The 26,219-nt window shown below is 37.4% G+C and overlaps 2 protein-coding genes across 2 annotated transcripts in view; one reads left to right on the plus strand and one right to left on the minus strand.

Moving 5' to 3' along the window:
* Positions 1–205: 205 nt before the first annotated feature.
* On the plus strand, positions 206–6,915 carry LOC140143633 (monocarboxylate transporter 13-like). The gene is made up of 5 exons (XM_072165448.1): positions 206–307; positions 2,809–2,952; positions 4,684–5,523; positions 6,523–6,660; positions 6,791–6,915. Exons 1-5 carry the CDS (start codon positions 220–222, stop codon positions 6,913–6,915), a joined length of 1,335 nt encoding a protein of 444 aa, XP_072021549.1. The 5' UTR covers positions 206–219.
* Positions 6,916–9,151: 2,236 nt separating this feature from the next.
* Positions 9,152–26,219, minus strand: part of LOC140143634 (ankyrin repeat domain-containing protein 17-like) — a 64,977-nt gene continuing 47,909 nt past the window's right edge. The window contains 13 exon segments of the mRNA XM_072165449.1: positions 9,152–10,190; positions 11,507–11,656; positions 13,589–13,851; positions 14,732–16,344; positions 17,350–17,496; positions 19,894–20,028; positions 20,272–20,701; positions 21,154–21,275; positions 21,277–21,302; positions 21,951–22,067; positions 23,440–23,535; positions 24,243–24,343; positions 25,335–25,572. Of these exon segments, the coding sequence (XP_072021550.1) occupies positions 10,155–10,190; positions 11,507–11,656; positions 13,589–13,851; positions 14,732–16,344; positions 17,350–17,496; positions 19,894–20,028; positions 20,272–20,701; positions 21,154–21,275; positions 21,277–21,302; positions 21,951–22,067; positions 23,440–23,535; positions 24,243–24,343; positions 25,335–25,572 (3,474 nt within the window). The 3' untranslated portion in view covers positions 9,152–10,154.

The raw sequence follows: 26,219 nt of genomic DNA on the forward strand, positions 1-26,219 counted from the left end.
GTCATGCATATCTCATTACTACATACATGTAGGCCTTCAAGAAGGTTAAGGTCAGCTGGCAGCACATAATATATATCTATATTATATATTTTACCAGTTGTTTACCAGGCATATGCATGTGCCATGACTGCGGAGATTCCTCGTCGAATAATTGTACTTGTGGCTTCATTTTGTTCATTTTTGATATGCACTGGTTCGCTTCAAACCTTTGGCGTTTACATGCCATCATTTATACAGGAGTTTGATGACGGATTTGCTGTTTTGGGATGGATTTCTAGTTCTGGATTTGCTATTATGAATTTAGCAGGTAATTGGTATAGGCCTAGATTTATTTAGCCTTATCATGATAATGTTAATGTAGCCGTAACCTTAAGGTAACGTAGTGAAGTTCCGAGCATCATAAAACATAGAGATTAATATGATTAATAGTATATAGGCCTAGGGCAAAGTACACTTAGTATGCCTTACATTCGGTTTTCAGAATAATCAATTTATATTTTCTTTCTATTGTTTTATCAATAAATGTGCTAATATGTGGTAAAAGCCCATCAATATGTAATTTTTGGCTATATTTTGCTAAAAATCAATGCATAAATGTTCAGGGTATTTGGAGAATTTTGACTTGGAAGTGTTTCTAATCACAGTGGTTTCTAATAATGCTGCTAGCTGCCATCTAATTTTGCTCATTTGCATAATTAATGAGCTAATTTGCATTAATGTTAATTAATTATGTAAATTAATGCAGCTAGCTAATTGATTATGCATAAATTATCTGGAACACTTTGACCAACCAAAAAGGTTATGACCAAAATATATGAACGTTTTATATCAATTTATATCAAGTTTTATATCCATTGTTGAAGCTATACATGTTCAAAGAATTCCATGAGATAAAGAATGAGCCTATATATTGTTGGAATATCTTTTGTTGATTTAGAATGACTGTCAAGAAGTCATAAATTTTATTAGGTCGAATTCCAAAAACCCAAAACAAAACATTGCGACGCAGATATTTCCCCGGATATGTAATTTCATCATCGTAAGACTATCGTATCAGTGTCTTCATTATTTGTTTGAGACCTTCTCCAAACGTTCGTGCTATTTATTTCGTAAAACGGCCATTTCATGTTTACAAAATGTGATTTCTATGTAAACAGAGATTGTGTTTTTACACTCGTCTCCTTCCGACCTTCCATGCAACTGCTTCCGTGGTTGGATTTTGGATATATGTTCTTATTTAAGCATCAAGCGGCAAGTTCACGTAAAAGCTGGCAACTAAATTATTTTGGTTAATTCAAAATTTTGACTGCCAAGCTGTATTCGAACCCTGTAGTGACCCTAAAAAGACCCCCCCCAAAAAAAAAACAACACCCCTACATGATCATACAAAGGGCAAAAATTAAACATGCTCCAAATTCACTAAGAAACATGTCAAATTATTTGTCTGGGCCTAAGGATTACAAAAATGTAACATATTCGCACGTAGGACATATTATATTTACCAAGTTATGAGGCTCAATAGGTCCAAGGTCAATTTGCATGTTGTACAGGAGTGAAATATAAAAGTTGCTCCAATGTTCGTAAAAATGGAGGCAAACTGTTCCTCAAGGGATTCAAGAAAAGAATAGTTTCTACTATCTGCGATGTGATGTTCACAAGATAGATGATAAATAAGTACAAAAGCCATAGAATCCTATGGAATCCTACATATCTTTTAACTCTTTGCTGTGTAACATACTAACTAGACATCGCAGATAGTGCAAACTATTCTTTTTCTGAAACCTCTAAGCTAGGCGAACGATTTGCCTCAACTTTTACGAAAATTGGAGCAACTTTGACTTTTGACCCATACACAACAAGGAAAATAAACTTTAGACCTTTTGTGCCCCATAACTTCTTAACTATCCGTGGGGCAAGACGAATAATTTGACATGTTTGAATGTGTTATGAATAAAATTATTTTTCCCCCTATACGATAGGCCTACTACAGGGTAATTAAGGGGTATTTTTGAAGGACACAGTCTCAAAATACTGCTTGGCAGACAACATATTCCAGTTCAGCATACCCAAATTAACCAAAATTAGCTGGTTGCCAACTTTTAATGAGCGTTATTGGGTATAGCAAATTGTTACAAATGATTGCTTCTATATATCAAAAACAAAACAACAACATAGCTTAGGCCTAAATTGTATATTTATGGGTTACCATATGCCTATTATAATAGCATCATAGCATGTCATTACATATCACCGGGGCGACAGGTGAAAGAGCTTTAACAAGCTGAAAAGACTACCAGAAAGGTTTGCAAGGCATGTCATCTGAGAAGAAGGAAAGCCATACTCTTACAATATTAAAATGATGAATCCCTACATGTAGGTTGTGCTCTGAATGAGCTCACTCACATGACAGTAAATATTTGCATGTTAAAAGGGCATTTCGTGATCCACAGCCTCATCCCCCCACTTTTCTCAAAAAAAGTTGAGATTTTTATATCACTGGAAACCTCTGGCTACATAATGTTTATGTACAAAATATTTCTTGCAGATTAATTCGTTTAGCAAAGATATTGTGAAATTTGAATTTCGTTCTGATGTACCAGAACGAAATTACAACGTATTGTCTATGGAGCAGTGTAAACTAATACACATAATCATGCATAACTCTCAAACGCAAAATCGGAATCAACTGAAATTTTGGGAATATGCTTTTTCGTGGATATGTACTGAAAAATGTCATAAAAAGAGGATGCTAGGATCACGAAATACTCCTTTAAGCCAGCTAAATTTTGTTTCACTTTCATCTTACAGGACCATTTGCCAGCATATTTGTGAATAAGTTTGGATGTCGGATAACGACGTTGATGGGAGGGTTGCTTCTCTCTACTGGTATGATGCTAGCATCTTTTGCAAACTCAACCACTGTCTTGTTTCTATTTCTAGGTGTTTTGACAGGTAAGGGACTGTGTAATAACATTATGTTCCTCGCGTAAAATTGCCAAGTGATGTGCCAAAAATTGCTTGTCCTCCCTCAGTGTAAAAAACAAACAAACAAACAAATGGGATTATAACCCTTCTCGATGTACCAAAGAAATCCCTGCAGATATTGGTGATCTAGATAGCTGTTGAGAAAGTTTTATTGTGTGGTATTAACAAATTCTTGACCCCTCCCCAAAATTGCTTGTCCTCCACTTTTTTGGCTTGCCATAAATAGCTTTCTCCTGCCCCACTTTTACCCCACCCTGGACATAAATTGTAATGCCGCCCTTTTAAGGACTCTGGTAGGAACGTTTGGACAGTATTTTTGTGGGACCTGAGAGCACATCAGACACACCAAATTGCATTCTGATTATGGGAATATCCTTCTGATATCAAATAATTTAGATTTTTTTTTAAATTCGCAATTATAGGCCTGATACAAAATTTATGAAAAATTATTAGAAAAATTATATTTTTAACATTTAACAGTCCTCAAAGTAAACTTTATAAATCTAATGATATCTACTTAAAGGAGTATTTCGTGATCCTAGCATCCTCTATTTATGTCATTTTTCATTAGATATCCACGAAAAAACCTCTTCCCAAAATTTCAGTTGATTCCGATTTTGCGTTCGCGAGTTATGCATGATTATGTGTATTACACTGCTCCATAGACAATGCGTTGTAATTTCGTTCTGGTGCACCAGAACGAAATTCAAATTTCACAATATCTTTGCTAAACGAATTAATCTGCAAGAAATATTTTGTACATAAACATTATGTAGCCAGAGGTTTCCAGTGATATAAAAATCTCAACTTTTTTGAGAAAAGTGGGGGATGAGGCTGTGGATCACGAAATGCCCTTTTAAACTGTATGTAACTGGGATGAAAAGCTGTCCATCATATGAAAATTTTGACCTTTCGTATTGAAATGTATATTTTTTCCCAAAGAGACTTCAAATATTTAGGTGTTTGGGGGAAATGTGTATCTTTAATACAAAACGTCAACATTTTCATAATGAACGTCTTTTCCTCCCAGTTACAAACACTTTTTAAAAGTATATATTATTTTTATTAAATTTACTTAAACTTAAGAACTGTTAAATATATAAAATGTCAATTTTTAATATTTTGCCATAAAATTCGTATTATATCACAAATTTCAAAAAATGAAGAGTTATTTGATATCGGAAGGACATTCCTCGTATTCGGAATGCAATTTGATGTGTCTAAAGTGCTCTCATGTCCCACAAAAAATACTGTGCATGGGGGTGTCCAAGTGGAACGGTGTTCATGGGGTGTGCTGGTGAAGCTGGAATGGTTTGTATTTTCAGGTTCTCACTCAGGTATAAGATGGGTTACAAAATTAGTAGAACAATGGTTTAGGGAAAGTGTGTTTACAAAAAATATTCTCCAAGAATCTGACAAATTTGCTCATTTAATATTCTTGAAAATGATCATGCAAAATTTAATTATAAGTTTCTGACAATTATTAGTTGACTTTCATAGGATTTATTGATTTCATATAACCTGAGTGACCATCAAATGCACTTGCATTCCATGGATGGTTCCCTAGCTGGAGTAAACAAAATTGGGTCATTCATTTTTTGCTTGAAATATAATTCTTTTATGGATTTCTCAAATAACAAAAACCGAAATGCGGTAAAATTGCTCCAAAATTTTCCTAATTGTTTCCTTTTTCCTCAGGTATTGGTGCATCATTGGTATTCTTATCAGTACCAATAATCCTGTCACAACACTTCACTAAACATTACAGTACCGCAGTTGGCATAGCCTACACAGGATGCAGCATAGGGGTGTCAGTATTCCCACTTCTGACGACCAAGTTGATATCTGTGTATGGCTGGAATGGTGCTATCTTACTTCAGGGTGCACTTTCTTTAAATATTGTACTTATGGGTATGCTGTTCAAACATAAACCACCGAAACACCAAAGGAAAACAGTATCAGACACTAAGAAGTGTGAAAATATGGAAATCAATGAGTTTCAGAGTAGCTTCCAACCTCTGCATAATAATGACATACATAGATCAAGAACTGCTTCTGATCAAGATTGCAACATCCAAATGGTTGTAAAATCTGATCTGGAACGATCCAATTCAAATCATCCAAATTCTAAGCATCTAGATGTTGATGAGGATGATGAGGTTCATATAACTTCCAAATCCAGATTGAAACCACAATGTACAAAATGCCCTGGTGTACTCCTACTATGCACAACTCCCATCATACTCTTTGCTTATATAACAACTTTTCTTGTCAGCATATCATATGCTGCCGCTTTAACACATATTACCAATCAAGTTGTTTTAATGGGATTTCCTAGTCAGAAAGCAGCCTTAGTGTTATCATCTCTTGGTATTGGCGGTGCATTTGGACGTGCCTTTCATGGATGGTTTGTAGACCATAATCTCTTGTCAGCATCAACTTTGTACGAGTGTGCTCTTTTAGTTGCTTCTGCTGGGACATTGATGAATCCAGTCCTGAACAGGTACTTTGGTTGCGTCATCTCTGCTGTAACTATAGGTAATAATCTATTAATTTTTATTTCATCTTGGCCAAAAAAAATGGTTGTTTTTTGTCCACATCGCTTCAACGCTAAAGTCTTGAAGAAAACTTTTTACAAAAGAGTACCGACCCCAATTTTGGAAATTCTCAATATTTCCCCTTCAGAATTTTCCCATCCTGAATAATAACACATTTCAAAATATTTCTTCACACTTACAAAACATGACAAAATGAACTTGAAGTGATGAAGCGCTGAAATAGTGCATATTTCAATCCAAACCTATTCGCCTATGCAGGTTTTGGTTACGATGTTTCAAAACAACAAAAGAGTGGCCCTAACACTCTTTTCAACAACTCTTCCTATACCTTTGTACATGAGCCAACCGTTGTTAATCCGTGATGAATCCACAGTTCAGTAGCGTTACGCATGAGCGCGTAAAATTCGTCATGCCTAGAACGTATGCGTAAACATGAACTCTCTCATGTTAGCGGTAGCAGCGCAGCTAAATATTACCGCTTTATTCTTTAGTTTTATTGCTGATATCAACAGAGAAATACCGCGATCTTTTTGTAAGGTTGAGTGGCAATGACTAACGGACATTCCGAATGAAAGAATCATGTGAATTATACATCTTTAGCTTGTTTCGTTGTTGAAAAGGATTCAATCATGTTTCACCGTTGTTCATCACCGATTAACAACTCGCGTCCAGCGCGTCTACATGGTTTACTTCGCTCGGGCAGTTTAGCTGCCCTCGTGAAGTAAACCACTTAGACGACGCGGACGCATCGTTGTTAATCGGTGATGAACAACGGTGAAACATGATTGAATCCCTAAATGTATTTGAGAGGTAGAATGGACACATTTTCTTCTTCTCCAAATAAATAATTATTTCTAGGCTCTGCATTTGCTGCTTGCCTGATGAAAATTTGAGTTGTAAAAATGTCAGTTTTACTTACATAGTCTTCTTGATGACTTATGACGCAGGTCAGTGAATATATTTTCATTACATTATTCAGGCGTCACAGTTGGTATTCTCTATCCATTATTTTATACCATAATGAAACAGATGTTAGGATTACATCAATTTGTTACTGCATCTGGGTTGGCACATTTCTTTGATGGATGCGGTGTTATGACTGGAGCTTACATGGCAGGTATGTGCCGGTCAGAATTTTTTGTTCTCAAGTAACCCGTCTTTTTTGTGACTTCCCTATGCATAAATCAAATATTTTCTCACCTTGTATGCTCCTAAATTGAGTACATCTTTCTTCTCTCTCTTTTCAGGTTTGATTCATGACAAATCAGGCAGCTACCAGACTGGAATTTACATTTTTGCTGCATTGTTTTTCTTGGCAGCTTGTGTTTTTATACCAGTAGTTATTATGCTACGTAGACAAAAGGTACAATGAACAAGTAAAGCCCATAACATAATAACCGCCCCTATGTATTATTCACTCTACTATAGATTGGTCTTAGGGTGCGATCACATAGAAGTATACGGTATACTCACTATACGCTCATTCGATCAGGCTGAGTTCACATAGGAGCATACTATGTGAACTCAGCCTGATCGAATGAGCGTATTTCGTATAGCGAATACCGTATACTTCTATGTGATCGCAGCCTAATGGACGAATGGTGCAATAAAGGAAATTCATATTCTACACAGGAGTCTCACATAATTTTCGGAGACCTTGGTTAAATCTAGTTTTGTTTGGGAGGTAAACTACATGTAGAGATTACATTTCTCCTTTTCTCTTGACCCACTTCGGGTAAGGGATGGAGGGGGTCAGCTATGAAATTCAACTACTTACATTTCGTTACTGGGCGGGAAAAACCTCATATGTACTTTTGGCCCTTGAACATGGATAAAGCCATGTAGGTGTAGACTTTGTATTAAAGATGTTGCTTCATCCATGTTCAAGGGCCAAAAGTACATGCAGGGAATACCTCGTATTTACTTGTGGCCCTTGAACATGGATAAAGCATTTTAGGTGTAGACTTTATATTGAATGGTTTGCTTCATCCATGTTCAAGGGCAAAAAGTACATAATGGTTTTTCCCGCCCAGTGACGATTTATAGGATGTCCTCAATCTTTTGGATTATTCCCTAAGCCATAAATTGATTTTCAGTACATTCACCCCTTGCATGGTTCCACCATAATGGGTAGAGCCTCAAACTGGCCACAAACATGAAAGGAAGAATTATAAACATCTCAAAAAAAGTAACTAACCCTTAAATAATGGCCATTATTCAAAAAATCAAATCTGTAAAATGTGTTGAAAGCAGAATTTATTTCTGCACATTTTGACCCCTCATTTATAGCTATTGTCTCATTTGTAACAACATACATTTAAATCAATGTAACCCAAGATTTGAAAGTTGCAGTAAATTCTATTGATTTGTATTCAGTATAATGGAAGGAAATCTGTGTAATGATATCCGAGTGTTTTTGTATTGTTGTAAGTGCAACTTTTAAATCTGGACCTCACTACATTAAATTGACCGATGTTTTATTGTTTTCTGAGCTATCGTATCAAATGAGGTGTCAAAATGCGCAGAAATAAATTCTGCTTCAACACATTTTACAGATTTGTAATAGCCCGTTTTTTAATAATGGCCTTTAAGGGGAGTTAGTTACTTTTTTTTGAGATCTTTAGAATTTTACAGAATGTTAAACAACTGGTTCCGTTCCCAATTCATGTATACTTTCAGTTTGAGGTTCCGCCCTCAAACGTGACCATGCAAGGAGCAAATAGTGATACCAAACCTGTGTTTGACACAATCAATTCCTTACTTGATCGAAGTCAAAATCATTCCATAAGGGAAAAATGGTTGTTGCCCTTACATTGGCTGACAATGAAAAATCAATGTTTTCAATTTTCTATTGAAGTTGGTTTCACCAACAATTAAATACCGTAACCGTTCGCCTAATGGCGCACCTGGGCTACTTTCTTTGCCTTGGTGTAAATTTCATGTACAAATAGAGAGCCCCCTCCTCTAAAAATCCCAACAAGAATTAAGGGTATGTGCCCTTATTAGCTGGTGGGATTTTTATGGAAGGGCACTTTTAGTTTGTGTCTAAAATTCCAGTTATGTCAAGGGATCACATAGCGCCATTAGGCAAACGTTTACGGTATTAGATGAGATTTTGACATTTGAGACATGATCGATGTGAATGAGCCACATGACGATCCTGGTTGAAAATGAGTTTTACATTAATTTTAGAGCTTTCAGAAGCTGAAAACCCCATGTTGATACAACTTTTCTTTGTGAATTACATTAATTTAAAAACAATCGCTGAAAACAATACAAAACAAAAGAATTTTAACATATCTCAAAATCAATGTTGGCAACATCTGACTCATTTCCCTTGATCGTGTCACATTTAAGCAAAGGAAGTGATGCCTCTATCAGAAAAAAAGAAGAAATAAACAGCCATGATTTTGCCAAAATTGGGTCTGTCTGGTAATGACAACACAACAATTTGTTTGCCTAATAATCACACATAGACATCGTTTGTTAAGTTTGATATTCTGGTAACCAGTAATATTTTGCCTAATAATCACACATAGACATCGTTTGTTAAGTTTGATATTCTGGTAACCAGTAATATTTTGCCTAATAATCACACATAGACATCGTTTGTTAAGTTTGATATTCTGGTAACCAGTAATATTTTAATGCTGCATCATCCATGGAAAGCATAGTGAACAATTAACAGGAGAAATATGTTTCACACATACAGTCATTCAATTCAAATTTATGATTCAATTTTACCATATCACCTGTATATAACTCGATTGATCGCCAAACAAAATAAAATAACACAAACGTCTCGCTCGGGGATTGATTGACCAACATTTGTTTTGAAGATGATATCATCTACACATTATTCTGCTGCTGTTTTTTTTATAATAAATGTTTTAATTTATAATAATAATGATAATTTCAAGACACAATCTAATTTTCATTTTTTACTATATCTAATGAAGACTCAAAGTAAGGGGGGTTTTCTTCCGAAATAAAATGATCCTCTAATATGTTACTCACCAAACAGACAAAACCCCCTCTTGCTAATAAAATCGTACCTAATTGATGGCAGCAAATTTGGGTTACGAAATCCAGCCAATCACACTGCTGGTTTGATCAAACTAGCAAACTCATGGCCCAATCACAGCATGTTTTACATTTCATTACCTTCATATACACCCAATGAGAGCTCATGTTAGAATTTTTAATCAAAAGGTGTTTGCCACCAATCAACTGACCTTATCCAATACCTTTTCAATTTTGTGTATTACATCATCGTTGTCGTCGTCATTTTGTTTCATCTCTTTGGGGGCGCTCTATAGTCTCAATCACACACAAGACAAAAGGAATGGAAGGCAGTACTAGTACATGTGATTATAACATTGAGTATACATAATCTATCTTTCCATACGCCAGCAGACATTTTTTTAATAATGCTTCTCATAAGTATAATAAGGGCATACAGGTTACAATAAGAGTGAATAATAGGGGGGTACATACTACAGGACATTTCCGCTGCATCGAGGAAGGGAACAAAGAAGGGGAGAGGGAGTAGTAATGAACTGTTCAACACATAGAACTCGGCAGCTAGGCAACATCGCTGCAAGTTTTAGACTACATAGCTGATTGGCTCCAAACACCCCACATCATCTGAAATAAATAAATAAGAGAGTAACAGTTGAGTAACCAGGCACAAACAATATTCAACGTTTACAGGGAACAAAGCAAAAGATCGATGAAGCTCTATGAACATAACTATTTCGTTGAGGGCATAATATATCATACTAACAATCGCAGCATGCGATTCAACTAGTGATCAAACGCTGGTAGTATTTTTACAATCGCTAAAGTATGCAACGGTTGGGGAATCAAAGTTGCCTGGCAGTCAACTGGCTTGTGACGTAACGCTTTGGTATGCTAGTGGCTTATCAATTAGATATAGGCGTCACTCTGCCAATCAGCAACGGAAGTGACATCGTAAAAAATGCTACACAGAGCGATTGCTTCATATGATATACCCTTGAGCATGTTTAGAGAGAGCAATGTTGACAATTCCAAATGTTCCACTTCCAAATTTCTTCACAGATGGGTAAAGGGGTCAGTTTCTAATGAAACTATTTGTGTTTCTATGGCTTCACTGATCTTAAATTTCAGTCCCTTAATCTGTACATTATCCCTAGGGAGTGTACTCAAGTTAAGTTTGGGTAGGATGTGCTGCCAAGAATTTGGCCTAGAAATAGGGGTCATTGATATACCAAATGGCCAAAAGTGCTTATTTTTTTCTATACCCAAAAGGTAGGGAATTATCAAATTGTACTTGGGAGCAGACTGGTAAAAACATTTCCCAAAAAGTAATAAGGCAAAGGACACTGCTATGGTCAACCCAGGTGGATTATTTGTAGTGTTTAATGCTAAAATCCAGATGAAAATGTTGAATACCGTTTTTTGGTTTTCCTTCAAATGTTGAAATACAGTTGGGTTTTCCATGACCTTTCCCTAAAAACTTCAAAAAATTCCATGACAAATATTTTCACATTACCACGTTTGTATCAGGGTGTGGACTGTTTCAAAACTTAAAGATGGAGAATTCTTTCCAAAAGTAGGAAATATGAATTCAGTTTACCACTGGTTGGTTGCAGTACAGTTTGGAATTATGTGTTCTATGCAAGACCCGTGAATGTCAAAATGACAAGAAAAAGGTTTTCCCTGATTTTGGCTGTTTTTATCAAATTCCCTTACTTTTCCTGACTGGAAAAATGGATTTCTATACTCCAAGTGGCTGGGAACCCTGACTTATGTTTGACTAAATTTCGGCTCCATTTGGGAAATTTTAACTGGAATTCAAAAAATGACCACTCCTTTTCCATATTTTGACAACAGCTTTTGGATCTGGAATGGCTCAAACTGTTGAATTTAGGTTGGAATAGTTTTCAAATAGAATAGCCCAATTTCATTCTTGCTCTTACCTGATTTGGATCTACCCCCTCTGGAGCAGCATTCATGGTGCTGTTCCACATACCATCTCCCATAGCCATTTGAGCCTCGTTAGGTAGCCCTAGTGTAGGAGGGGGTAGACTACTGGGCATGACATCTGGACCATCTCTCCCATAAGGTGACTGTCAGGGTGAAAAAAAAACATCAAATTAACTTTAAATTTCCACCTCTTCTAAGGGCTGATACCTTTTTCAAAAGAAAATTTGGATGGGCAAGCTGGTTATTGATAGAAATGAAACGGAAGACTCAAGGAGAGGACTTTTTGATAGATGACAAAAAATAGTTATCTACATATTTTTCACTTCTTTGATTTTTCATGATGCAAACTCTACCCTGGGATTAGGTATAGGGGTAAAATGACAAATTGAACGGTTTGAACTACTGTCTGTTCAATTAGCTTAGATTCTTGTATTTTGAAGATATTTGAAAAAATACAAAAATTTGGTCAAAGTCATCAAAGGAAAGTGTTAGCACAGCCTTAGACCCAATGTGATTTAAACTTTTCAAATTCCAAAGTTCAATTTAAAACCCCATTTCTTTTCAATTTTGCCTCATTTTCGGCAGTTACTTGGGTCCACCAAAAGGGTTCGCGACCTTTTCACAGATCGAGTGGGACGGTCCATTCTCAACTTAGGGCATAGACCCTATCCAATTTAGCAAAACAAGCTGTCCACCAATCTGTCCTGCCATTTCAATTGTAGTTCCGTTCCGGTTATTGGTTAGGATCTATATAGTTGATGACGGTCCACCGGTTTTTGTTGCACGAACTTATATGCGTGATTACGTTTTATGCATAACATTATGCTGCGCATTATTTTTTTCCTAAAACAATGACATTAAAATTATGGATTTCGTTCTTATTTCAACTGGTTTACAATGTGAATTGAGTTTTGTTTAACATGTTTAATACCATCATTCCTTTCCAAGAATATCAGCATTCGCTGGACATTTTCAGATACAGTGCCTTTACAAGAATTGTTTTCTGTAACCTCACTGTTTTAAATTAGATTTTCTTGTACAAAAATTCTTTTGTTTCCAAATGTCCTTCACATAGTTTGTACTCAACAAACAAAACGAAATAACAAATCGAAAATAAATGTGTAGTTTTATAATAGGCCTATAGGCCTACACTTTCACAGACCCATTCACAAAATAAATAAATAAATAAATAAACATATATGTAAATACGCAAGGAATGTATTTATATAAGCTGGGCCTATTCTGGAAATCCTTAGTTCATCTTCACATTTTTATAATAACGTAATGTTTCAACAGTAGGGTTTCAACACAAATTAGGCCTTCTGGCAAATATAGCTATTTTGCCTGACAATATTTCCTGATGCGGATAGTCGAATAAATACTATCTCAGCGCATGTAATTATTATGACATTCGTCCCCATTGCACTAAATGGATTGATTCAAAAAAGTTTATGGTACCCGACGTTCTCTGGCTTTTTATAAAAATATCGCGGGAAAAGACAAAAATTGAAAAGAAATGGGGTTTCAAATTGAACTTTGGAATTTGAAAAGTATAAATCACGTTGGGTCTAAGGCTGTGCTAACACTTTTCTTTGATGACTTTGACCACAATGTTTTATTTTTTCAAATATCTTAAAAATACAAGAATCTAAGCTAATTGAACAGACAGTAATTCATAACTTGTGAATATACTGACAGTACCAAATGATCGTTGCACTGTAACTTCTTCAACAAAATTGATCTTTCAGAATGCAATAAGCAAATGGTCAAATAGCTATTCCACTATCATGTAGTAAGTAGGGTTGTATGACTTTAGCTTTCTAGTAGTCGACTAGGTAACAAAAAATAGTCCCAATTATGACGAATATGACAATTATTTTGAAGTCAAAATCCGAATCAAATCAAAGTAACTTAGTTGTACACAAAATGTTGAAGGTTTGATCAAAAGAACAGATGGTGTAAACAACATCAAACTAACCCAAAATGTACTCATCAAAAATATCAACATGCATTATGAGGACACAATAGATTGTTGACTAAACCCAAAAGTTTGTATTATGGTGGTTATCTCTTACCATGTTCATATGTGATGGTAGATGAAAGCCATCATCCATGGGTGGTGGCTGCTGGTGTGTCATCGCTGACGGATGGTGTGACAGCTGATGAGCAGATGGATGAGTCTGCTGTTGCTGCTGCTGTTGTTGCTGCTGCATGGAAAGCTGTTGGGATGACATGTCTTGATACTGTGAGAACCCAGATGTGGTACCACCTGTTGCCACCATAAAGTCTGGTGTTCCTGCTGTCATGTCCTCCATCCAATCACCACTACTATCACCACCTGGTTATCAAAAAAAATAACATGTACACAATTACAAAAGTCAAAAACTCACTGTGAATCGTGAACCAAAAGTACTACAGTGGAAACTCATTATAACGGTTGTCGGGGACTGAGAAATTAGTTCTTTATATCCAAATTTCGTTATATCAGGGTTGTAAAACAATCAATAACAAAAAGAATTTTGTATCTTGGTTCTGGAAAATACTTCTTTGTAACAGGGTTTTTCTTATATCAGATTTCGCTATAATGAGGTTTTACTGTATATAGTGCTGTGTTGTCCCAAATATACTTAGTGACATGCTAAGCCCCAAAATAAGTCCAAAATACATCGTAACTTGAACATAGTCCAGAACAAATTTGATTGCATGCCCCTTCATATCATAACATGTTTACTGAATGCACCATTGTATACACACCAGTCATAATACACAGCACACATGGGTGAATTTCATTGTGTTCCACTTCAAATCGTAAAATGTTAAATCGAAAAGCTGTTATTCACACAGCAGATGATGTTCAGATATGAGTGTGGGGGAATTTAATGACATCTCTTTAGAACCTCAAGGTAGTAAATTGTGATTGTATTTCCAAAACGTACCAAAAATGTTATTTTGAGCGGTATGGGCACATTTACAAAATTAAATTTTAATTGTTTATACATTTTGTTGGTGCCAATTTAGGGAGGGTGAGTTTCAAATGGAGCTGTTAATGTGATCATTCCATTTGAAATTCATACTCCCCTGTGCAAGATATTTCCAAAATCCTCCACAAGGGGAGTTTGGATTTTAGATGGAATAGCCCAATATATGACTTTGATAACCTTTCTGTTAGTCACATTTTCAAGAACCACCTAATCTAGAAGAAATCTGTAATAACTCACCAGGATTATAAGTCCAGATGCTACCCATAGGATTCACCATATCACTGCCGATGCTAGGAAACCCAACTGGTGTCTTCCTCTGTTGTCCACGAGATGTCCTCTCATTGCCGATTGGTCTAGGCAGACGCCGGTCTTGGCCGATGGCAGGGGGAGGATCAGACGTCAAGGCCACTGGACTCGGGGTGGTAGTGCCCGAGCGTGGTGAGGTGCCTGGGGATATCGGGGAGCTGCTTGTAGACATGACAGTGGTGGGCGGTGTTGGTGGTTGGGCGTGCGATGTTGGAGTGGGGATGGGATTGTACTGGGCGTTGGCATTTAGGGAACCAAGCGAAGATGGGTAATCAGGTTGGTCTTGGATGCCGCTGTTGATGTTCATGTTGTACGGTTGCGATGCCGTGAAATTAGAGCCCGGTGCCCCATAACCAGCGTTGAGAAATGCCGCGTTGACCGAGGGTTGAATCTGAGCTTGTATGGTGCTGCCGATGCTACTGCGTTTATACCCCGGAGCTTTGGCCATTTCTGGTGCCGAGAAATTCACTTCTCCGTTAGTCTCCATCCGTGGCATCTGCTGTTGGTTCCTCTGCTGAACAGCTGTTCCCCAGAAACCCATGCTGTGCGAGTTTGAAGGCTGGTTGAAGAGACTGAAACCTGTTGGGTTGGAAACGGACGTGGCACTTGTCGGAACTGGCTGCTGGGATAGCTGCTGCGCCGAATTCATGGACTGCACAGGTGAGAGAGTTGACTGCGACTGATTACCGGCAGATGCAAGCGGAATTTGCACTTGAGGATTCTGCTTCTGGCTCACTGGTTTGCTCTCCACTATCTTTGATGCAAAGGTTGGAGGGTTGCCTGTGCTTCCTGCATTACTTGTTGGCACCATGCTAGCCGTCTTATTATTTCCTACTGGTACTGAATTGATTGTTGGAGACTGCTGTTTCCCCTGAGGGAATAACTGCCTCACAGCACCTGCTGACCTTGGGGACTTGCTGTTAGTTACCAGCACCTGTGCAGACGGTGATGTCATGGACGTTGTTGTTATTGTCGACGTAGCATTTGAAGTGCTTGTGTTAGCTCCATGTCTCGATGCCGCAGCCAATGCAGCTGCTGCCGCGGCGTTTTGTCGCTTCTGCGCTGCTGCCGTGGCTGTCGCTGGATGGACCGCCCTGACTTGAAAGCTTCCCCAACCTGTAGTCGGCACGGTGGCTGCCTGCGGGAAATTAGGTGTGAACTGCGTCAGCGGGATACCCGTAGGTCTGAACTGTGGGATGGCATTAGGAAAGACAGCCTGCGCCAATGAAGGGGCATAGGTTGCACTGAGTGGTACACTCTGCGGTGCTACAGCTTTCAGAAGCCCCTGATTTCCTTTGGAAATGACATTCTTTATACCCGACATGGCAGTTCCAGAGCCTTTGGAAGTGGTCGAATTGCTCTTTGAAGGAGGGTGGTTGCTGGACGAGGCGTTGTTGTTTGTAGACGCATGATGACCAATGCTTGAGCTGGAGTGAGAGTAGGTTTTCTTGAGCTTGCCGACAATGTCAGCGATATCCTTATCAGGATCTTTGATGAGCTCCATTATTAGTTGATGCGCTTGACGGGTGGAATCGGCAGAACCCCTGAAAGTAAAAAGAACGTGTTGGACACATTGATTAGTTCTGGTAAGTTTTAACGAGATGCACTTCACAAATTTCTCCAATGTACCATAAAGACAATTACCTGGAAACAAGTCAGATTCAATATCAGTATGTAATTATGGCTTATGAATGAAAAATTTGAACTTTAAGTGACTTTATTTCTCATCTCAAAAATGTTTCAAAACAGTTGGGTCCCTTATATTTGGAAAGGTTCAAAATTGGTTCAACATCATCTGTGATTCTGGAGCGATTTGAACCCTCCATATCAAGCATTAATTTACACATCCCCCACCCCTACGAACACACCCCTACTTATAAACACCTGCAAACGAGGACCTACAACTTTTTCCTACCTAACTGTTAACCATGCACACTCAAAGTTCAGCCCCAAACTGTGGATCATTCCAACTGAGACATGACCCTACAGCTAAAAAGACATGGCCATATGCATTTTTACATTGTTTGTAATATGTTGGTATGTAGTGGGAACCGCTGACGTCCTCGGTTGCAGGGTGTCCTCAGTTGCTCTCCTATTTTAGTGTGTGTGTCCTTGTTTGAAGATCTTTACAAACTTACCCACACACACCCCTACTTGTAAAACGTGCTAAACGGGGATGTGTGTGTAACTATCCAACCGAAACTATGTTACTATGTTGCAATACATATGTGGATTATCCCCACTTTGCTGGAAAAAATCATGTGTGTGTATCCCCAGTTAGATAGTATTGAGTAAGATTGGTCGGATTATGTACTATGCAATAAGGGATCTCACCCCTTATGCAGGCCCTATGCCAAACTAATGTGTTTAGCGCACTCTAGGGGTTGTATAGTCCTATTAGTGTGAAAAGTAAAGCAGGGATATCCCCAGTTTAGAATCGGAAATGTATCCCCGTTTTACGCACACACACCCACAAAACCACCCCTATGTAGAGACAAGAATGGTTGTAGGTAATTATCAACTTGATAGGCTAAGAAGACTCGACTTACTTGATATTGATGGTCCTCTCTCCTCCTTTATTCTGCCTGTCTACATCAATATGTGCCCCGGTAGATTCTCTGATAGCATTGATGTTACATCCTCCTCTTCCAATCACTCTGCTGATAGCTGAGGCTGGAACGCTAACCTTCTTGGACCTAAGAGACACAAAGGTAAACGATACCACAATGAATACGTCTAGTGGAAAGAGTGATGCTGTTTATTCTTTTTACACATACTGTGCACATTTCTTTAAGATATGAACAATAAACAAGAAAACAAGTTTTACTGATACATTTGTGATGTCTCATGTCAAAAGCAGACACTTTTGGGCAGGATCGTAAATGGAGAAATAGCCAAAAATCTGCCCGGGTGTTTTTTCACAATTTGTGTTTGTTGCGTATTTGTGATGTTATCAATGTTAAAAATATTGTCTGATAGTTTCAGACCGAATATAACTGCCATCTTGTATTTTTTGAGCCATTTTTCAAGGAAATTCCTATTCTCAACATTGGCAATAATATTTTTAAAGGCCAATATCTCAATTTCCAATCTTATAATACCATAACTTACAAACTCAATATCTTCGCTTAGGAATGTCCGATTTCATAGGGGAAAATGGCATTGTGGAGCAAAATAATCTCTATATTTAAGATATGTAAAAACCTCAAAATTGATAACCTGCTCAAAAGTGTCTGCTTTTGACACGTCACATTTATTCTGTATAAATCAATACCTTACTGTCACCAAAATCCTTCAATTAATGAATTTTCCATTTGAATGACAGGAGAGGAAATCCAAAAATGACAATATTGACTTTTTCTCAAACACAGCAATAATGAACATAGCGTCTGTAACTGTCACACCACAAGAAGTTGAATTCAAATGGGTTGAAAATCACCATGCAGGAGTGATTAGCTGATTTTGTCATTTTTTATATCTTCCCTTTTATTCATACGAGAACCATTATCATTTTGGATATCCATTGTGAATTTCATCAAAAAATTGCCCCTCATTTGTAAAACGAACGAAGTTATGATGTGCAAAATTATGCTTTTGCACAATTCTATTAACAGAACAGGCACAAAATAGTTTATTAAAATGTTCCCAGAAATGCTAATGACTATGAATCGGACACTTTCATTGTAATAGCCCATGTGTTTCCATAAACACAATGCAAGTAAACCCCTTTCCTTCTGACAACTATCCATTATCTCTCATCTATCCTCTTTCAAGGCTTGCCACAGTGATATGATAGGGTTATTACATGAGGGATGATTACCCTACTATTTTGAAACTCAGAAGTGTATGTATGCATCATTCTTTTGATAGTCCCCATTGAATAACTAGGCAGCATAATTCCTTTTACAAAATTCACAGGTATACTTGAAGCAACCAGCGCATAATTACACAGTGCTGCTACTTGGATGCTCACTCCATCTGCCAATTACAATCGACAACAATATTAAGCCCCTCCCACTTTGCAAAATGACAGTGCACACTCCCTGTAAAAGGAGTCCTGCTTCCTACTAGTACTTCAGAAGATAATTCAAGGAGCCCTTTATTGGAACTCACTTCCCCAGTCTATCAAATCTTGTAGTTCAGTACCATCTTTCAAATCCAACTCTAAAAAAATCCTCATCAGCACATATGTACAACACTGATTAGCCTACACCTGCAGTTGTTGTTTTTGGTGTGTTTTTTTTTCTCTTCTCATTTGTCAGGATCTACTTTCATAAAATTAATTCAGTATATATTTTCCACATCATATCGGACCCGTTTGTCTGTCTGTTTGTATTGTTCCAGTCTTTAGTTATTAGTATTATTATTATTTTGTTACATTAAAAATATGCTATTTGATCAATTTTGTCAACTCGCTTGGCCTTGTATGCAGACTATCACTTTTTAATTGTTTTTTTGCTCTGCAGAACTATACACCATTTACCATGTTAATTTATCATTGCATTGAATATCTTGGTGTAGATTTAATTTAAAAAATATTACATTAAATAGTTACCTGCTATGTAAGTTATAACTTAGCTCATTATTTAGACTCGTTGCAAGTGCACGTGCAATCATGTGCTTATGCTTTCACCCGGGCTAAATACATTTTTGTTATTATTGTACCGTAATACTGTAATGCCATGCCTGAACTGTTTTATATTATAATGGGATTTTACAACCCCTTTACACCTACTGTGTAGGTTTGGTTGTTATTTTCACCATCATTACTCATTGATTTATAATTGAAAGCTTAGCTCTTGTGATAATAAGTTTAATATACCTAAACCACAAGGCATATATCTTGCTATTGTATTTATTATTATTCTAAAATTTTGTTTATCATAATTATTTAATGCTAACTTTTGTAAAGGGTGCCACAACAACACGCGCTGCGTTCAGTGGCATCCTCATCATTTTCACCATATTATACGATGTTTGTAAAAGCTTTTTTATATTGTAATTATTTAATGGATGGAATTTGATGAAATAAAACTGAACTGAACTGAACTGAACTGAATCTAACTAAATTGCTATAATTGTTAACCCCTTACCTTCTAACAACCTCCTTCCAGCCATCATCCCTCTTCTGTCCTCTCTTAGGGCTTTGTGCAGTGATAGGGTTATTCTTAACACTACCTCCTTCAGACTTATGACTGCAACCATGGTGATGGTGATGATGGTCAGACCTACAAAAAGAACACAAACCAATAACAATCAAGTTCAGAGTCTTTGGTCCTGCCACCGCCTACCAAGTTATGGCACTGTTCCCCATACGGCTCTCCAGATATTGGGAAAAAAAAACACCTAACCAAATTAGAAAATACACACACCCGGAAGGAATACACTATCGCAAAATCCACCCTTCATTGCTAAAGTCAGGGGCATAAAAATTGGCAAAATGTGGATTTTTAAATTTTTACAAAACTTACATGGAATGCTCCCCAATCTTGTCCTTGACTTTCTTCTTCTGCCTGTCTTTGTCCTTCATTCTCTCCTTCCTGTCCATCAATGATGATGACGACCCCACCAGCTTGGACACCTCAATCTCTTGTTTCTTGCGAGTTGTTGACGGATGCTGATCGCTGATCACCTTGCCCTTTGGTTTATCGATGCTTACGACGTTACTGCTGCTGCTGTTGCTGCTACTGCTGCTGTTATCTTTGGTGGTAGTGGTAGCTGTTATCTGCATCGCTGATACAGTGGTCTTGACTTTGTTGATGGATGTTGTCGTCCTGATGTTCTTACCCTTCTTGGCGCTACCGTTAGCCATGGTGGTTGTAGGCTGGCTGGTGGTCAGCACCTGACCGATAGTGGTGGTTGTGGTGGCTGTGGGAGGCTCCATGGGCACTGGTTCTTCAACTGTGAACAAGAGATAAAATCATATTTTATTTGTGCAAGAACAATGTATCTACATTTTTACAGCTACTATCATTGAAATAAGGTGAAACCGTACAAGTTGGCATGTCTGCTACCTGCACTTGTAGGAGGGTTTGTCCGGGGAAACTGCTGCAAGGTATCACCCCTCCTAAGAAAGATTTTTTTGCTCTTTTCATGATAAATTATCATCAACCAATTCCGGAAATGCAAAACACTTTTTTTTTTCACATTTCCGGATTTTTTGTTTTGCCAAATTTTTGGAATTCTGGCAATTTCAGGAGGATTTACATCCCTGTACACAGAATGATAGCTTTTAACTTGTGATGTTACAATTTTTTTATAAATTTGACATTAGTTTATTTGTTCTTTAACTAATCAATGCCATTCTGAATTCAATCCTTTCACACAGTAACTCATCTTGAATGACTACTCACTCTGTGGCGTCGGACTCGGTGACTTGTCTTCCTGCTGCGCATCCTGGTCTTGTGAAGGATTAGTTGTGACCTCCTTCATCTGCTTTTCTTTCTTCTTTCTTCTTCTTTTCTCGTCATTACGGCTGCAGCCTTCGACTCTCTTCTCGAGACTGAAAAAAATAAACCAGGGTAATGGTTTTATTATGTTTGATGTGGGATGAGACGTAACAAAATCATTATCTTATTCGCTGGCATAGTGCATGTTCGAATATGACCGTTGCTAGGTCAACTGGCTCACGCTTTCTTTGTTATGAACCACTGATCAAAATGATCACAACACAAAGCCTATGGCATGTCATAATTCAGAATAGGTGTGTGAGCCAAGGCTTGAACAAGTAACCAATGGATACTAACATGCACTATGTCAGCGAATTTCTCTTATTTTGGATTTTGGTTGTGTTTCAATGCTTGCGCAAAACACCATAAATATCAAAATTACAACATTCACTTTACTTCCACGAGGGTGTCAAGTTTGATGTATTATATAAAAAAAAGTTTGATGTATTATCTTATGAAATCCCTATCTATTATGATACCAAAATCATGTTGAAAGTCCCTAAAAGGTATCAATTATTCAAATTATTTCTGTAAGAGTCATAGATATGTTTAGGAATAATACTTTGGGTCCTGCAAAGGGGTGATTTTCATCACTTTTTTTAGCCATTTAAGGTCATTTTTGACACCCCTTGCACAAACAAAGCCATTTATCAAAGATTCAAGAACCTCCCTATGGATAGACCAAGGTGTAGACTGCTCACCTTTTCAGACTCTAACTCCTCCAGTAGGATACTAGCATTCTTGTTAGCCTCAGCTGCTTGCCTGTCTTTGGCTGCCACGATGATCTCCATACATTGATGGCACTTCTTTAACAACTCCTACAAAAACACAAGAGTATATAAACTTGGTTAAAATTTATAAAATTGCAAACAAAATGTATCACAGTTTATAAACTCAAGTTTATAAACTGTACAGTGTTTTTCCTGCTAAAACACACAGTTATATAAAGGGTAGGTTCAAATGTCAAATCAAATATGTAATATGGTTAAGGGGGTACTACACCCCTGGCCAATTTTATGCCTATTTTTGCATTTTTCTCAAAATTTATAGCACATTGGTGACAAGTAAGATATTTATATTATAGGGACAAGGACTACAACTACTGTGCTGAAAATTCAGCAACTCAAAGCAAGTGGTTATTGATTTATTGATCAAATATTGGTTTTCCCTCATTTTTGACTGTAACCCCACAACTGTTGTCTGTGCTGAAATAAAATTTACAGTGCAGTAGTTGTAGTCCTTGCCCCTATAATATACATATCTTACTTGTCCCCAATGCGCTATAATTTTTAAGAAAAATGCAAAAATGGGCACAAATTTGGGCAGGGGTGTAGTACCCCCTTAATAGTTTCTGAAATTCAAGTGGAGCCCTGGAAGGATGCAATGGGCTATTCCAGTTGCAATTCATATACACCCCTACGGAAGACATGATCTTAATCTCCCACACAGGGAGTGTAGATTTTAAATGGAGTCACCCATTTAGGTAACCCCATTTAAAATTCATATTCCCTGGAAGATTAAGGTCATGTCTTCCACATAGGGTGTATGGATTTCAACTGTAATAGCCCAATTACCCACTTTTTCATCAGCATTAGCAAAAAAAATGTTACTTGAACAAAAGCAGACTGAACGTCAAAGGGTTTGGGTCCCCCATCCGCAGGAAGTTTAAATTGTCACATAAAATTCCAGAGAGTCTCTACCTGTACTCAAACCCCTGCCATGTATGGCTTTCTAACTTGTATCTGTATCAATTGTTATTCCCCTTCTTCAAAAGTTAAAAGAAACATGCTTTGGTTATTTATCCTTATGACATGCTGTGCCAAAGTTGTAGACTCATCAATGAATTTCACAGATTCAAATGTGAAAGAAATAGATGTTTATTTCCCATTTCACAGGAAAATGGCAAGAGAGTAACATGAGTTGGTGTAGTCTTACAATTAGGGAATGCTTTCCCCCTAAGCCACCCATTTTGCCCTACAAAAGGCTACATAGTAGGACTACAACTGGTCAGTTAGGACTCTCACTTCCACATGTTTTTTCATGTGATGGCTTTAAACTCAAGACAAACCAGACAAACTTCTTGATACAGTGCCAATTACCTACACATAATTGCTACTTCATTCCACTTGACATAACATTTATATTAGAGTATACAGCAATCATCACTTTTTGTATGAACACTTTACTTACCTTGTCTGAGATGGTAGCAATAAATCTCATACACTCAGTATCAGACGGGAACTGATTGACATGTTTCACCATCCAACGTACCACCTTCACATGACCCTGTCAAATTTAAACAAAGTGTGTTAAGTTTTGTTTTCCAGCACAACCGTTAATTTTTGTGGATACAAGTCTTTCAAACAAATTTTAGATCAACATATCATGCAATATTTTATCATTTTATATAAATAAGTAATATATAACATGAATTCCTATATAATTTGTTCAGATTTAATTTCTCCAAAATGTGTTTCTCTTAAATTTGCATTAATAACATGACTGGTAGTTTCCGATTAGTCATGCAGCAGGTGCGGAAATGCATGGTGCTGTCTGGTTTGGCAGTTACATTAATAAACTAAGATCAGATCTTAATATAGTGTCTCATCTCAAGGTAACACCATGTTGGATTTCAAAGTGGCAGTTTAGAACCACGCACTAGCCTAAACACACAGGGCATATACACACATGTAGAAGAGTAATTTGTCCACACTGATGGCACGCTGAGCCACTCTCAACAGCTCTCAACTTGAGACAAGACACAGTATGGGCACGACTCATAACATCGTGGATTGATTTAGATTGACATACACACAGCTGGGGGCAGCATCTACGCCAACTCGCCCAACTGCCCTTTGAATTACTGATGCACGCTTTGTGAATTTCCGCGGCCATAAGTTGGGACTTTATTGACGCGGCAGTAACAAAAGCCAAATAATTCTCACCTATTACGCGCTGATCATAGTATACATATCTCAGATATTTTTCCTTACCTTTCTAAAGGCTGCCATAAGACAAGACACTTTCCTGTTATCTTGGCTATCAATATCAGCACCAGCATGAACTAGTAGCTGCACCACATCAAGATGACCACCTGTTGAAAAGTCAACAACAAAATAATCATTTGGTACAGTGGTTACTTACTGCATTAACTGAGTAAAATAAAAACTCCCCACAAAAATAATGACAAATTGAACCATAAAATTTTTATCTGAGAGGAATAATTGAAGTCATTATATGTTCAACTCGATTAAAAAGGTTTTGTTGATTCTGTCAGGCATGAGACTGCACTTTCCTAAAAAAACTGAAAATGCTTGCGTGAAATTGGGCAAAAGTACCAAAAACAGGCTGAAATTAAATAAAGTTGCGGAAATTTTGACTATAAAAAAAACTGAATTCAGTTTTTAAACTGAAAATTCTCATGCCTGTTCTGTGAGTTCTTCCTGTTCACACTTTTTATTATACAAAATAAAAATTTTATATGAAATAAAATTCATGTGACCAAGCTTCTGTCATTCCTTTTCACCCTGGCGATACTGGGGATAAGTGGTGTTGTTGTTAGAAAGTAATGTTTGCCCATCATTTTAATAATATTGCTCATCATAAATTTTACCCCAAAAATATTAACCAGCCTTTATCAGCCTACCAACGATTCAACTGGTCCTATTACCTTCATTTCTAAATTTAATTTAATTTAGATTTCCATAAACTAAATAAACAGCTGCTATTACAATTTAAACATTCAAAGGCATTCATTATGCACATTTCCTCAAAACAAAAACTGCCTGGTGGACATGTGGCCCCAAGACATCTGGAAACCCTAAGATTATTTCTTCTCATTGGACATCCATCCTTTAACACACCGAGAACTACTGCCTTTCTTACAGCGTGGTTGGTTATTTATGTAATATATTCATATGAATGACCAATTAAAATACAGCTTCTAAATATTTAAGCCCAACCCTCTTCAACCCTCCCACCATTCTAACCATGTTACTGATTGGCTCAATAAATCATAATAGTCTACTTGTAACCAATCAGCAGTCAGTGAAACATAACATATAAGAGCAAATAAAAGTCCTTACCATTGCAAGCTAGCCACAGCGGTGAGTTGCCCTTCTTGTTCTTCACATCAACAGCTGCACCATGAGACAATAGCAGCTCCACAAATCGGTAGTGACCCTTGTCTGCCGCGATGGTCAGCGCCGTGTCACGCGACGATGGGACAGGAGGTGCGTTCACGTCTGCACCCTTCTCGATGAGAACTCGTCCGACGTCGGCGTAACCACCAGATGCGGCTTCCATGAGTGGGGTTAAACCAGTCTGAAAATGTAAGGTATTGAGTAGCACATGGTTCAATTACGAATCAAGTTATCAAACCAACAAATACAAGCATTATTGCATTATTATTTATCTGCATTCTGATGGACTGCCTTTTGGAATTTGCAGGAGAGCATTAAATAGCTCTTCTGGAGCCTTCAAGGAGAGCTGTTTAGATCATTTATCATACAGAAAGAATGGTCAACTAAGGAGAGCTAAAAATCACTCTCCTTTATCAGATTTAAGGAGAACAGTAGAAAGTGATTGCTCTAGCTCTCCTTAAAAAGGCAGTCCCTGCATTCTTTAGCAGTTTGAATCTAAGGTAAATGTTTACAGACCACTCAAGTTGCTCTTTCAAAGCAACATGGGGCATCTGAATCTTATTGGCAGTTTTAAACTAAAGGTAAAGTTTCACAGGCCAGACTGCTCATCTCTCCTTTGAATATGCTGTTGGGGAATCTGTTTAAGATGATGGTGCTACACGGGTTTGAACCTGCAACCTTATGGTCACGAGTTGGAACCTGCACTCCTGCCTTCTCAATAGACACATCATAAGTTGGTTACCATATCATCAATTTATAATATAAGCTTTAGACAAGTTTACAATATTTTTGTTAAAATGATCTTAAGTTAATTCTTATTTTGTGAGA

This window comes from Amphiura filiformis, unplaced genomic scaffold (genome assembly GCF_039555335.1).
Source record: "Amphiura filiformis unplaced genomic scaffold, Afil_fr2py scaffold_25, whole genome shotgun sequence".
In the NCBI taxonomy this organism is placed as follows: Eukaryota; Metazoa; Echinodermata; class Ophiuroidea; order Amphilepidida; family Amphiuridae; genus Amphiura; species Amphiura filiformis.